At 38.4% G+C, this 16265-nt stretch overlaps 1 protein-coding gene across 2 annotated transcripts in view; it reads left to right on the forward strand.

The window, feature by feature from the left end:
- Window positions 1-9556, forward strand: part of LOC129765279 (cadherin-23) — a 99583-nt gene extending 90027 nt beyond the window's left edge. For both annotated transcript variants that reach the window (XM_055765430.1, XM_055765420.1), the window contains exons 13-14: window positions 8916-9111; window positions 9170-9556. In XM_055765430.1, coding sequence (XP_055621405.1) covers window positions 8916-9111; window positions 9170-9489 — 516 coding nt within the window. In that variant the 3' untranslated portion in view covers window positions 9490-9556. The remainder of the gene's footprint in view (window positions 1-8915; window positions 9112-9169) is intronic.
- The last annotated feature ends 6709 nt before the right edge of the window (window positions 9557-16265 follow it).

The following is a 16265-nucleotide window of genomic DNA, read 5'->3' on the forward strand; positions in this document are numbered from 1 at the left end:
TCAATTTGCATGTATTTATGAACGAACGAACGAACGTGATGAATTATAGAGGTTTTAAACTTTTCAGTTCATTCGCCTCTAGACTATTTGTGAAGCGGATTCCCCCAGGCATATTGATTTTGAAGTCCATGTTAGGGGAACACATTTAGGTGCGAACAAAAACTCCTCCAACCTTCATGTATTTGGGAAGCGGATCCCCTCAAGCACATTGATTTTGGAGTCTGTGATGGGAAAACCGTAAATCGTGCCAATCAAAACGTGGCAGTTAGAGCGTTTAAATAACGCTTGACATTTCACAGTTATTCAATTTTTAATCTCATGAAAAATAACATTTTATTCATTGGGATAGATGCGTAGAAACATTTCCTACCAATTGTTGCAAACATCTTTCCGATCTTTTAAGGGGGTATTCTAGTATAGAGACCCAATTTTCGCACATTTTTTCGAGCTTTTTAAAAAAAACAGAGTATTTTTACGATTCATTACATAATTATTTATTCTTCTATCTTTTAACAATAAAACAAAAATTGAACGAAAAAAAAGTATTCATAACTAGAATAGTGAACAGCTGATGAAGTGAGGGGGTTCAAAAAAAGTTGTGCCATGGGGTACACGATTCCAGCCCTTCTGGGTATCTGAAACAAAAAAAAATCGAACAGATTCTAAATCAGTAAAGATGCCGCTGTCGCATGAACCTCGTACAAGTCAAAAACATCTTTTTTGACAAAATGGCGGCCGTTTGAGAAACAAAATGCGGTTTGAAACGTTTTTTCTTACTTTTCTTGATTTTTTAAAAATAGTCAAATCTAAATTTTTTTTAGAGGTTCATGCGATAAAATAATGCATACAAATTGTATTATATATATATATATATATATATATATATATATATATATATATATATATATATATATATAAATTCGACATGAATCGGTTCAGTAGAACTTGAGGTATCGTTTTTTTTTCCAATTCATTTATTTGTAAGGCTCAATCGCATGAGCTTTGCGGAGCCACTAATTCATGATTTGTTTTTACAGAATTTCAACTTAAATCTATGTTTAGTAGGTTTCGACCGATTACTCGCGGTTTACTCGAGGTTAGATGGTCAACAATTTTTGTAGGATGGATCAGGTTAGGGATATGGATATGAGGTATCGTTGTCTCAACCGAGAGTTGCCGCATGCACTGTAGCATTGTGCATAAAGACCAGGGATAGCATCTGGTGTTCGACTATCTGTCGAGGGTGGGCGACGGTGAGATGAGGGGACAAGACAAACAAACTAATAACGAAAAAGAAAAAAAACACACAAAAGCATTAAATTCTTATGCTAGTCCATTTCACAAACATATAGATCAACTGCATATAGCAGATGTCGCGAGTTCCCAACACGTCTCTAACAGGAACATAGGGTTGTCTTCTTTGGGCCCTAAGGGCATTCAAAAGGTACTCTCTGGCTGCGTAATTATCCGTACATTGCCAAACTGCGTGATCGATGTCATCGTAACCGTTTCCACACCGACAGACGTTGCTTTGAACAAGATTTATTCTGTGGAGATGCACATCTAGCGAGTAGTGGTTGGACATAAGTCTACTCATTACACGAATGAAGTCACGACTTACGTCCAGACCTTTGAACCACGCTCTCGAAGAAACATTTGGAATAATTGAATATAAGCACCGCTCAAGACTTCCAGTTCCAATCAGTTTGCCAACTCAAGAGGGAACTCTGACGCAGTAATTGGAAAAATTCATCGTATGAAATCTGAAAAACAAATTCGCCTTCCTGGGCACCCACCTTTGTGAGAGTGTCCGCTTTCTCATTGCCAGGAATTGAGCAATGAGAGGGGACCCATACAAAGGTTAACTCATAAGATCTTTCGATCAGTGCACTCATCTGCTGCCTCACTTTTGTGAGGAAATAAGATGGGTGCCTACTAGTTTTCATCGACTGGAGAGCGAACTGAGACTATCCGAGAAAATGATGTAATGGTCTGCAGGCTTGTTGGAGATCATCCCCAATGCGAAGTCGATTGCTGCCAGCTCAGCAACATAAACGGAACAAGGTTCCTGCAGTTTACGGAAGGCGTTCGAATTTTCATTGAAAACACCGAAGCCAGTGGATCCATTGAGGCGAGACCCATTAGTGAAGTATCTTTTCATGCAATGACTTTTTGGTACTTTCGGTTAAAAATACGGGGAATGAAAGTTGGTCGAAGCTGATCTGAAATCCCAAGTATTGCTTGTTTCATAGACAGATCGTATTCAATTGAGGAACTGCTGATGGTGAAGTGAGCACGATCTGGAGTAAACGATGGAAGACAAATATCTGACGAAATATAGTGGTAATAAATTCTCATAAACAGAGATTGTATATTTAGATGAAGAATTTTTTCAAAGTTTTCAATCACAAGTGTGTTCGTGACTCCGCATTTCACCAGTATTCTGAGAGAAAGTTCCCAGAATCGGTTCTGTAGAGGAGTTACTCCTGCCAGAACCTCGAGACTCATGTTATGCGTTGAGTGCATACAGCCGAGAGCTATACGCAGACAATGATATTGAATTCGTTCCAATTTTAGAAGGTGACTTTTAGCTGCTGAGAGAAAGCAGAAAGAGTCATACTCCAGAATAGATAGAATAGTTGTTTTATAAAGCGTTATGAGATCTCCCGGATGAGCTCCCCACCACGTGCCGCAAATCGAACGGAGAAAGTTGACCCTCTTTTGACATTTTTGCTTCAAATACGTAATGTGGGTATTCCAAGTGCATTTTGAATCAAACCAGACACCAAGGTACTTGAAGGCCAATGATTGGGTAATGCTTCTGCCCAAAAGCTTGAGTTGCAGTTGGGCTGGGAACCGCTTTCGAGTAAACACTACCAGTTCTGTTTTCTGCGGCGAGAATTCGATCCCTAAGTTCCTTGCCCAGAAAGACAAGTTACCTAGGGAATTTTGCAATGGTCTTTGCAAGTTTTCGGCATGGGAACCTCTGACGGAAACCACACCATCATCTGCAAGTTGTCTTAGCGTGCATTGTTCTGCCAAACAACTGTCAATATCTTTCACACAAAAATTATAAAGAAGGGGGCTGAGACATGAGCCTTGGGGTAGACCCATATAACTATTTCTGGAAGTTGTCAGTTGTCCAAGGGTTGAGGTATCGTGTACGCCAGTTAAAAAAAAAGTTTCGAGAAAAACGCGTTTGAAATTCATTGTTATGTCCGTACCAGTTTAGATACCACATCACTGAAATGGCTCAGACTCGGTAAATAATAGGATTTTCGATCTGTTCTTTCTAGGGTATATTTTGAATGCCTAAACTACAGGAATATGAAGGATTTGTTTTATTTTTCATTAAATTAGACTAGAATACTGCCTTAAGAAATGACTTCCATTGTTAACACCCATTAACTCACTGAATGGAGCAAACAAAAAACAGCAAGAGAATTGATGTGAAATGTCACCTTCAAAACGAGCTTGAATTTGAAATTGTTTGGTCGATACTTTTTTTTATTTTTATTTATTTTGGCTTAACGTCTTTACAACATGGTCTGATTAACAATTTTTCTCCAATTAACTCGGTTCGTGGCTATCTCTCTCCAATTACTCGGGTACCCCGTGCTCACCATGTCATGCTCAACTTGGTCTAACCACCTTGCTCGTAGTGCTCCTCGTCGTCTCGTACCAGCCAGATTCCCGATGAACACCATTTTTGCAGGATAGTTATCCTACATTCTTGCAACATATCCTGCCCAGCATATCCTTCCAGCTTTGATTATTTTCTGGATATTGGGTTCGCCGGTGAGTTGCGTAAACTCGTGGTTCATCCTTCGCCACCATACGCCATCCTCCTGTACACCGTCGAAGATGGTTCTTAACACCCGTGGTTCAAAGACTCCGAGTACTCGCAGGTCCTCTTCGAGTATTGTCCAAGTTTCGTGCCTGTAGAGGACAACCAGTCTTATGAGCGTTTTGTACAGGGAACATTTCACACGACTGCTGAGTCTGTTTGATCTGACCTTCCCATTGATAGTGTGTCTCCGGATCTCACGGCTGGTATCATTGTCTTTCGACTTTCGACATTTCTTTCGACTTGGACTGTGGTCACGCATATTCTAGAGCTTGCCCCTCGGAATACATTGAGCGTGTTATTTTGCTTAAAAATTTCAACTATTAATTAATATAGTATTAATTAATTAATTAATTATTATAGTATTAATTAATGACGCTAGTTAATGTATACGTTGAGAGGGTCCACTACCTCGAACTCATCGCCGTCGATCATTACACTACTACCTAATCGGGTCATGTCGTGCTCGGATACGGAAGCCAGCAAGTATTTGGTTTTAGACGCATCGATTTTCAGTCCAATTCTCTCTGCTTCGTGTTTGAGTCTGGTGTAATGTTCAGCTACCGTCTCAAATGTTCTTCCGACAATGTCTACGTTATTAGCGAAGCAGATGAATTGATTGGATCTATTGAAAATCGTACCACGCTAGTTAAACGTCGCTCATCTCATAACACCTTTTAGCGCAGGGTTTCTCAAAGTGGTCGATATCGATCCCCTGGGGTCGATTTCGGTTTCTCAGGGGTCGACAGGAACGAAAATTGATTTTGGGGGTCGACGGGGTCTGAATATCGACCCCTATAAAATAACACAAGAAAAATATTTAAGATGCTCCATTACGTGAACCACCCTGAATGACCAGGTTGCCACATTTGAACCTGTAAAATTTTCTGAAAAAAAATATGTTTATCTGTATTTTTAGAAAAAAAAATCTGTATCAACTAACGGAAAAAATGGAAAAAAAGGTTTATTTCCATTTGAAATTTATGATTTGCTTAAGTCGTATCAATACAACAAAATAAATCATAAAAAAAGTTTTCTCATAATAAATTGTATGATGTTTATATATGGGTTTCTTGAAATTTGCTTTTCCTAAATTTTCCTTGACGCTCCTCCTTGAGCCGTTACATAGTTCTTTGCTTTCAAAATAGAGTCCGTCATTGTGGAAGTCAACCATATCCCAAAACCATCCTTAGCAGGAATGAAGGATAATATACCATATGCAAAACATTAGCTCATTCGAACTTCGTTTATTAGTGTCGCAGACGTTAAAATTTGAGTTTTTTTGAAACCGAAAAATTATCGAAGATCGGGGTTTTCAAAAAAATTGTTGATGTCAAATGTCTTAAAAATGCATGAAATGTCGAGATTTACAGTTATCTAATTTTTTTTTCAAAAATTGACTTTTGAGATGGAAAAACGATTAAGCGCCAAAATTATTTAAAAATTGAGGAAAACGACGAAATCTTTGCTCGGTTACTTTTCCAAGCTGGAGTTCGCTAACCTGCTCCTGGTGGTTAGCGAACTCCAGCTTGGAAGTGCATAGGAAGCTTGGAAATGCAAGATTGCTATGCAAGATTTTCATCTTTTTTGAATTTGCGTTTCAGCTGTAGGGTGACGATTTCAACTTGATTGAAACAATATCAATAATATCTGTCCTTCTAACAAAACTTTCAAAACAAAATTTAAGCAGAAGAGAATATTCACAGTTTCCGCATTCGTCGAAATTATCACGAAAGCTTCAAGACCATGTCATATTATCATATGTCACCCACTTGGACGCATTACACAAGGATTTTACTAAATGTTTTTAGATCTTCATAATTTTCAAATTCTTCAATGGATAATAAATCTGTACTATATCACATCCATGGAATAAGCCAAGGTGATAATGCAAGAAAAGTTGATTATCATCAGCACAGATGAGGCAGTAGTACAACCAAGGTTGTCATATGTTCTAGTTATAACGAAACATTGAAAATCCTGCGATGTGAGACATTGCTGAAAAATATCTTATATCTCGTTTTTTACATCAGCATAATTTGTCGAAAAAGGCTTCATTATAGTTACAAACAACGCGAAATCGAAGGAACCATTTGAAAATAAACGAAAGCGGAGATTTGAGGCTTTAACCAACCAATATTGAACCGTATTTTGATAGTTGTGGATAGATTTGTTTGCGATTTGAATGTTTTTATAGTTTGTGAGTAATTTGTATTATTAATTGTTTATTACACTAGATATTTACTAAATTTCATCTCTATTTTTTGTTTAATATGATGAGAAAATGATTTGTTTTCTGTATTATAGTGATTTCAACACTTTGGCTGATTTGTCACATTACTTCTTTTTTTTTGGAAGAATGTCGGGAGTGTGAATTGAACTCGTGACCTTTTGCGTGAGAGGTGCGAATGTTACCACTATGCCAGATCGCCTCCGTGAGAAAATAATGTCAAGTTTGTTCATTCAACCAACTGCAATGTTTTCAAATTGATAATGGTTATGGGGGTCTAAGGTATGACTTAATTCTGGAAAAGGGGTCTCTTGGCCAAAACAGTTTGAGAGCCCCTGCTCTAGCGCAATGTTGAACAGCAGACAAGAGAGACCATCACCTTGTCGAAGCCCCCGCGAGAATCGAATGAATCAGATAATCCACCCGATATTCGCACACAGCACTGTATTTAATATGATGAGAAAATGATTTGTTTTCTGTATTATAGTGATTTCAACACTTTGGCTGATTTGTCACATTACTTCTTTTTTTTTGGAAGAATGTCGGGAGTGTGAATTGAACTCGTGACCTTTTGCGTGAGAGGTGCGAATGTTACCACTATGCCAGATCGCCTCCGTGAGAAAATAATGTCAAGTTTGTTCATTCAACCAACTGCAATGTTTTCAAATTGATAATGGTTATGGGGGTCTAAGGTATGACTTAATTCTGGAAAAGGGGTCTCTTGTCCAAAACAGTTTGAGAGCCCCTGCTCTAGTGCAATGTTGAACAGCAGACAAGAGAGACCATCACCTTGTCGAAGCCCCCGCGAGACTCGAATGAATCAGATAATCCAACCGATATTCGCACACAGCATTGTATTCCATCAATCTTAGCTTTAACCAGTCTTATCAGCTTCAAGGGGAAACCGTTTTCGTCCATGATTCTCCATAGCTCTTTTTGTGTTATTGAATCTTATGCGACTTTAAAGTCGATGAATAGATGGTGCGTGAAAAATGAAGACCGACTCTACTCCCAGTAGCTCCGCTTCGACTAGAGCTGCTTCGGCAGTCACCGCCAACAAAAAAATGACTTGACTAGAAAATTAATTGACTAGCGTTGACTAGCGAGGATGACTGGTGAACTAGTCCAGTCAGTGGTTATTTTAACTGACTCAACTAATGAATATAAATCTGCCTCTTCATTCAACTGATTTCAATCCACATTTCCATTTCTCCCTGACGCTTATTTTGTGCCACCGTATGTAATCTTATTGTACGTCCATATAAAGAGGAACTTGACTCCTGATGCAAAAAAGTAGTTACCCCATCAATGGACGGGTTTATTTTCTACCCATCGTAAACTCAAACCAACGAACTTAGACATTTATCAAGTATGCTATAAAGGTTCTCGCGCTAGTATTAGTTAGTATTAGGCGTGCAAAATAACTCTTACACAGCACGCTATTTTATACGTGTGAGTAATTTTCGTGTACGATACAAAAGAATCTAGTTCACCTGTCGCGTTAGTCAAACCACGGTGAACTCCAAAGTACATAGAATAGAAGGTAAGGGATATTTCCTGTGTATACACACGGAGAACGCATGTATTACACACACAACGAAGTTAGTAATAAAAAATCCTCAATTTGTTCGAAGTTCTGAAGTTTTTTCAATATTTCTCGATTTTCAAAGTTCTAAACATCATAAAAAGTGGCAAAATCGCCGGTCGAGTCGACGGTAAACACGATAGTGTACTTGTTTTTCCCTGCAAGTAACGTTTAATGTGAATTTCTATCGATTTCATACTGAATAGTTTTTGTTTACTTCAGCAAAATGTTGAAATACCACGTCCCGCGATGCCGGAACAGAATAATTTCGAATGAGATAAACTAATCGGAGATGTTTTCAGTTATCCCATGCATTCGCTCCTTGGATCGGGAACGAGAACGACACTGCTTCGATATAACCTCTCCACACATTTGTTTATCGGTTTTGCATTATTTCTATAGTACAGATGCGATAATTTTACTGTTTTCAATTTTAAAATAATTATGTATACCACTATTCCATTATTTCGAAACATATCTCGAGACAGTTCTTGTGTTATAATTTAAAAAAATTAAAAATGTTTGAATTTATATGGATTCGATCTATGGTTAATAACTATTTTTTGCTTTTTTTCTTTGCCTACCACTACTTGAACAAAGCAGGGAGTAGACTACCTTCCTATTCTACGTACTTTGGGTGAACTCAAACATCGATGCATGCATAAAGATACATGGGAAAGAATTCGTTCCTCTCTATTCGTTTTGGGGGTAGTCACTTCAAAATGCAATGAGGACAATTTGACTGGGAAGAATGAAATGATATAGTCGAGTCGGTAGAGGGAGATAGCGACTAAACGCCCGACTAACTGTTCAGTCGTTTTGGCGGAAAAAAGGCGTGAAGAATCCAAAAGCCATTACTAAATCACTACGGATATTGTCAGTCGGTTAGTCAGCCGACTATCCTCAGTTGACTATGACTATGCCGTGCCCTGTTCGCGTCTCATGAGAACGGTGCAGCTGTTCTAGTTCTTCACACTCCTTCTCTTCCTGACGGCGCTTCTTTTCCCGAAAGAGTTGGGTTTGCTATCTCCGCTTCTGTCTTTATCGTTCCACGTTCTGACGGGTTGCTTGACGCAGCATTAGCTCCCGCACTATACGAGATATCGATCATCACAGCCATCTACCGAGAAGATTTATTTTCCTCCAATCTAATTTTTGACGGAAAAATTAGGAAACACGCATGAAGTTCAAAACGTTCAAAATTGTTTTTTTTAAAGATAAATTGCTGAGCTCTTTGTTCTTTATATTTCTAGGAATTCCATGTATTGGACACACAGGCATCGGAGGCATCCTTTTTAACTGCGCAACTAGCGGAGAAATCGATGCAAGTATGGTTGATCGTATCCAACATTTTCGTCAGTTCACTATTGGTAGTTGTTCTGGGATTGTGTATTTCGCAACGTTCTGGTTACAGGCGTCAGTTACGAGCTGCACGTGTTACTAACTACGGTATATATGCACGGTAATATCAACGATCCCAATCACAATATTTTTTTTTCATTTTCAGCTAATAATCAACCTGACTTAATGGCTCGAAGTATTCTCAATTCAGTGCCCAATACAAACAAACACAGCGTAGAGGGCAGTAATCCTATATGGATGCCATCTTATGAGAATGAATGGTTTAAGCATGACGATGATGTCACTAAAAATATTTCAGGGCCGGAATCAATCGAGGAAAATGTTTTCAATGCGGACGATTACTTAGTTAAGAGGTACAATACCGAGAAATACGATATTGTTAAGCAGTACAATTTGTATACAAAGATTGATAAGCTTACAAACGGGAACATACTTACCAAAAAACTTGAAACTACGGAGCTTTAAATGTATAGTAATGCATGAATTTGGTATAAACGTAAAATAAAAATAGTTTCGTTTCGGTTCGAACTAACATGGTTGTTTTGGGAATTATCGTAACCACATTGGTCGCGCGTTCGCTTACTAAGCAATCGATCGTTAGTTCACCATCTTTGTATGGTTACGCCTTGAATTGACCATCTTTGTATGGTTACGGAATTGCTACATCCACGCAACGCACGCAATCATCTGTGATGGAAATCGATCCACGGTCGGGAGTCCTGGCCTCTCTCTCCATTCACACACGCTCTGCTGCTGGCAACAAGAAACATTGGGTTTCTGTTTGTGCTTTTAAATACTCCGTTTGAACTTCCAGCCAACTAACATTGATCGATCAGCTTGATGATGAGCTTCGACCACCGGGACGCATGACGGATCATGGAAGTCCTCAACCCGTCCAATTCAGTCGAGCCCTGCAGCCTGTGTCGTAATAGCCGTCCATGTCCTTTTGTTGAGTCTGTGGAAAGGGTCTTCCAACGTGCCATTCTAGGCGGGTATAGTTCCATTGGGCAAAATTCGGGACTTGATCTGTCTTTGGTTTCCAGCGGGGACGACAATAAACTCTGTCCAACTTCTATAAGACCACCACAGAATCAGGGTGGTCTTATAGAAGTTTGCAACACAAATAGTCAGAATTTCAACAAGTTACATTCATGAATTGTTGAATGCTTATAATAAAGTATATTTAACGTCAATTTAGTTCAAAAGAGTTGTTTGTTTATTTATTGTGTTTAAATATGACAATTTCAGCTGTCCAGTTTCTATAAGACAATTTCAAAATTGATAAGTATTATCAGTGAAAAATTCAAAACGATCGGTTGATTTACATGTCGATAATTGGTAAAATTGGCATTTCGACTAAAAATTACTGGAAAATTAGTGTTGGCATACCATTTACCACAATCTGCTGAACCGATTTCTCGATATTTTTCCTTGTTTCCGAAATTGCGACCATGAGTTCGTGGTCAATCGTGGTCAACAGGATTTAAGTCTGGGGGGCGAGCCGACCTTTCCAAAATAATAAGTTTTTGGTCCTTGATCCATTGCCCAGTTTCCTTGCTGGTATGAATAGTAGCATTGTTTTGCTGAATTGTGTTTTTTTGCGATGATATCTACGCGATAAAAACGATAGGAGAGAGTATTCCTGCACATGTATGTAATCTTTGCTATTCATTTTGAATGATGTGAAAGCTATTTGAGCATTCCGGTTTCACAGTATTCCATTCAAACCATGCACGAGCCTCCACCAAAATTCTTGGTTGAAAAATACTTTTCATCCTTCGCTAAATCACGCCAGTGTTCGTTGAAACCATCAGGACCATCCAAATTGAACATTCTTTCGTCAGTGAAGATAACCTATATATTGAAGAACTTTTTGTTATGGTATATAGTAAAACGTATTTTTTTTGGAAACATTCTTTGTCACAACATACCATGTCCCACTGTCGGTTCATGTGAGCTTTGGCAAAACTCAGACGCAGGGTTGCCAACTATTATTTTTTAAAATCAGGGACAATGAAAATAAAAATCAGGAGAAATCAGGATAGCTCATATTGTGTTGTGCGGAAAGCTCCAAGCGATTTTTGGAAACACAAACGCATGATTTGTATAAGCAGACAACATTTATTCAACTTTATGAGCACAGTTTTGTTCCACGATTTTTCGCTATCTTTCACACAGCCTAAAAAATGTTATCTCCCAGAATATGTTTACATTCTCGGCGAAAACTGTTTTATATATAAATAAAAAATGATAAAAAAATGATTAAACATTATAAAGTGCGGACTAGAGAGCTTTTTTATGTATACTATTATGACAATTCTCATTTCCAACCACGAAAACATCGTATATTGATTACGGACAATTTTCATCTCAATTAAGTAAAAAGTACAAAATCAGCAAAAATCAGGATCATTTCAGAAAAATCAGGCAAAATTGAGTGTTTGTCAGGATGTCAGAGAACGTGTCAAAAAGCCTGGGAATTCATAAAAAATCAGGAAGGTTGGTATTTCTGCTCAGACGTCTTCCGATGTGAGATGGTGTAAGATGAGGAACTTTAAGCTTTTAAGCCTCTTTATGTGAGGATTTTTTTACCAAACATGACAAATTGTCACACTAGTAACTTTTAAATTGAAGTATTGCTTTATTTGCATTTTTTGCAAGTTGTTCTATCTATTTCCCGCTTTTCCCAGTCAGAGAGCTTCGATTTACGTGGATCTCTCTCCTTCTTACCGTATTCTTGAGAATTCGCCAATTAATTTAGCACTACTTAATGGGATCGTCCAATCCGACGAGCAATTTCTCTGATACTAACATTTTCTTGGTGAAATACATCGATTTGTCTTTCTTCTCTCTCCGTGAGCCCTCTTTCCTTCGACATTTTCCAGATTTATTGATCAAAACAACTAAAACAACTGTGTTTAAGCGATCCATACTTTATGGACGGATTATTGCTATAAATTCTTGTTAATCTAGGCTAAGTCGAACCAGCCCAGCATACAAATCTTGATCACAGCGGCCTATAAAAAGCTTGAGCAGATAGCAGCAGGTCTCTCATTATTCCAGCTGTATGGTACCCGCCATGTTTTTGGTGCCAACATCTCAAACGTCAAAAGTATTTGTTTTCTTCAAAACAGCGATCCGCGTTGACGGCATCGAGCTTCGTTTACTAGTTTAGGGGAGCGTAAAAGAATGGCTGATTTTCAGTTGGAATGAACGTTTTCAAAATACAAAATTATAAATGAAAATTAGCTTTTCTATATCAACTTAGTATTCTATTCAAATTAAAAACATTTTTGTTTGCAGGTTGGTAAAAAGTCTCATAAGAAAATTGTTTATAAAGACAACTTTATTTTATAATGAAAACAATCAGTAACAATGTTGGAATTGTATAGCCATATGGTTGAATGAAAGTCAGAAATACTTGTTTCAAATAATTAAATAAAATGATGCGAAAATTTTCATTCAAATTTTAAAATTTTAAAATTTAAAAACCTTCGTGTTTTCTAATCTGATAGAGATTACACTAACGAGTTTGGGACCCAAATTATGGCCCTAGTTTGAAGTCGCCACCAGACGTCGACACCTTGCCACTGTCATCGCGAATTACCAATTTACCACCATCTGCCATATCTATGATGTCTATGATAAACTTTTTCGTCAGAGTGATAGTGAGATGCGCGGTGACGGTAGATAGAGTGAGATAGCGATAATCGTGCCGTAGGGCTGCATTATTCAAAGTTTCGGAAGTAACACTGGTCATTCGTTCGCATTTTAAATAGATTTGTCGGTGTCAAGAACAATTTTCCGAATTATCGTGAACATTAAGGGCGATTACACATTATCCGATTTCCGCCGGACCGGTTAGAATCCCAAATGGCAAATTTCGACCGTACCAACCTCTTCACGGCGCCGTGATGCAGCCGTCCACTGCGACTGCAATGTCCGGTGACCGGACAAGCATTATACGCGATGACAGTAGTATTGTGTCGACGTCTGGTACAGACACCGGTTTGGGAAAGTAAATCATTCTCTATGGGAATATTAGACCTTAAGACAGTTAAATTGTTCAAATTTTTAATGAAAATTTTTACTTTATATTATGTGATCACTTAAAACTCGTAATACCATTTTTGTATAATTTTCTTGATATTGTCACTAAAACTCATCATTGTAATATGAAATTATTATTAAACACAATTCTTGTTCAGGGGGTTTTCATCACTTGCAAAAGAACGTGTAACTCTATTGCATTAAGAACATATTTTATAAGAAAATGTTAATTTTCATTCATAATTTTTATTTTTAAATATGTGTTAACTGCACCCGAAAATCAATTATCACTATCATTTCCCAAAAGCGAAGCACGAACCTCCACGCGAATTGACAGTTGTTTTTCGTGTCTGTTAGTATTAGTACAATTCAGGCAATTTTTCGCCCCATATATTAGTATGTGTGTGCCATTTGACGTTTGTTTGTTGATTTGAAATCAAACAGAATTTGCAAGTGGTATGGACACTGAATTTTTTATTTCGCTTCTTTATTTAGCTGCAGTGGAAAATTTCTGTGATGAAAGTTTCTGCTCAAAGCGAGGCAATGATCACAGGCGCACGAGGTCGTCATAGAGTGTTTTGCCATGGATTGTGTTCAAGGGTGTGTAGTGTCTTCTGACAAATTAATCGAGCTCTTAAATTAACTTCTGTTTTTGTTTAGCTCACAGCAACTTTCCTCATTTGAAATCGGTACCGAACGAGTACGAGGATGTTGAACAAATGTTCAACTGGTTCATCAAGGGATAGATTTTGAGTGACTTCATCCAGCTGAATGTGAAGGTGAGTTTTCTTTTGGTATACCATACAGTTCGACCTGACCCGGAACACGATCGACGATAAGGTGGCCGCGACTCGGCTCGTGAAACTTAAACCCGAACTGTCCGATCTGTACTCGGTGATCAAGATGTTCCCCTGCCCGACGCTGAAGCATCGGCTCTGTCAGAACGAAATCACCCAGTTGTTGGCATATCTGATTCGGTCATTCTTCGCCCAGGATCCTCGTATTAATAGCCGTGCATTGATGCTCGAGGAATTGCGGCTGAGTGTGTTTCTGAACAAGGATCTGCGGAAGCAGCAATGAGATAGTATTTGAAGGAAAAGTATGATGTAATTTGAATCGCAAAGATAATTACTGCAATGGTGAAATAAAAAAAAAATTCTAGAATGTTTTTTTGCAAATTTCATGATAATTACATGAAGAAAACACATAATGCATATAAATAAGTAGTTCCCCTAGCTTGTTACGAAATGCTATTATTATTGGTTCATAAAATTGTACACTTTTATCTAACCGTGTTCTCGAGACTGTTTGTTTGTTTCTTTGTTTTTAAGAGGCTTTAAACTTTGCAGTTCATTCGCCTCCAACTCGAGACTGTTGAAAAAATATGTGGCAACAGAGTGTGTGGAATAAATCATACACAGTAACTGGACAAAAGTTAGTTTTTGTAATACTGTTGATGACGGCCATTTTTTTTGTCCAATAAGTTTTTCATGTTCATTTACCATTGCAAATTTACATTGCCGTCGCTGTGGGAACCGTTGTAGAACCATATGCGCCTAAGATGAAAATTTGTACTCTGCGAATTACGGAAAAGGTTTGCGAACGTATTCTGTAATGGGTCGTATGTCGCCAATTTGAGCAGGCTCGTGGTTGCCGCAGCAGCTGTGGTTCCACGTTATTCCATATGCAATCTTGTTCATGACCCATCCCCAAAATCACCCTCAAAAGGCACATCATGAGAGGGTGAATGCCCTAATCAGCTGCTCATAAACAATAGTAGGAATTCAATAAACACGGGCTCGATCAACAACAAGAACAATTGGGCGAATTGGGCCAACAGCAATTAGCTGCACCTAGCAGGAATATTTGCAGAGATGTTTATCTGTCAATCCACTATATAAATAAATGCATGTATGTGTATGTGAGAGATGTACGGTTTTGTGTAGTGCGAGGTCTCTTTCACATTATTATCCGGTTATCCATCCAAACCCAGCGGCGCTTTTTGAAACCGGTCCGGCAGAAACCGGATAATGTGCAATCACCCTAATGATGAGTCTTGGTGAAAATATCAGCAAAATTACACAAAAATGATTAATTAAGAGTCATTATTACGTGTTTTGAACAATCACATAATATGAAGTAAAAATTTTCATTCAAAGTTTGAACAATTCGAAACTGTGTTAAGGACTGATAATCTTATAGAGAATCATTTGCTTTCCCAAACTGGTATCTGCACAAGACGTCGACACAATACTACTGTCATCGCATGTAATGCTTGTCCGGTCACCGGACATTGTAGTCGCAGTAGACGGCTGCATCACGGCGCCGTAAAGAGGTTGGTACGGTCGAAATTTGCCATTTGGGTTTCAAACCGGTCCGGCAGAAACCGGATAATGTGTAATCGGCCTAAAAGTGGTCCTTCGAACCGGATACTTCGAACTCTGGCGGAAAATTGTTCTTGCGCATTTCGTATTTTTGCATGATCAAATGGAGAAAAAATTATCTGATTTTAGAATTTTGATAAGCACATGTGGATCACGAGGTTCAATTGATTATCTTGCTGCTGCCATCAAGCACAATGGCTACGGAGCTTAGGTAGCTCGAAAAGCGTGAGCGTTTTTTGCGAGACTCTCTAATGAATTTAGAACATCATATGCAAAATTATCAAGAAGAAAGAGATATGAATGGAGGCGATCTGGCGTAGTGGTAACATCCATACCTCTCACGCTAAGGGTCACGAGTTCAATTCTCACTCCCGACATTCTTCCGAAATGGAAGGTAAAAGTGACGAACCAGCCAAATGTGTTGAAAATCACTATAATACAGAAATAAAGAGATAAATTCTCCGATTTGGTAGCATCACTTTGTAAAGATGCGAAGCGTGTGATAGATGTGATAGAGATAACAGCAGACAATTATTCGGTTGCATGGGATCTCGATATATGCTCTATAGGCGATATGGGAATAAATATCTTCTCGTTAAGTCATACGTCGAATCACTCTTTGTTATTGATGGTATGAAAAGGGAATGTGGGAATGTGCTTAATCGATTAATCGATGATATTGAGCGTAATTGAAAATGCTGCAAAAGGCGGGGAAAATACTGAAAACTGGATCACGATGCCAGTGTTCATGATGAGCTTGGGCCTCGATCAAACAATCTTGTGTTTTTGGGAGACCCACCGTCTATC

This window comes from Toxorhynchites rutilus, chromosome 1 (genome assembly GCF_029784135.1).
Source record: "Toxorhynchites rutilus septentrionalis strain SRP chromosome 1, ASM2978413v1, whole genome shotgun sequence".
NCBI classification, from domain to species: domain Eukaryota; kingdom Metazoa; phylum Arthropoda; class Insecta; order Diptera; family Culicidae; genus Toxorhynchites; species Toxorhynchites rutilus.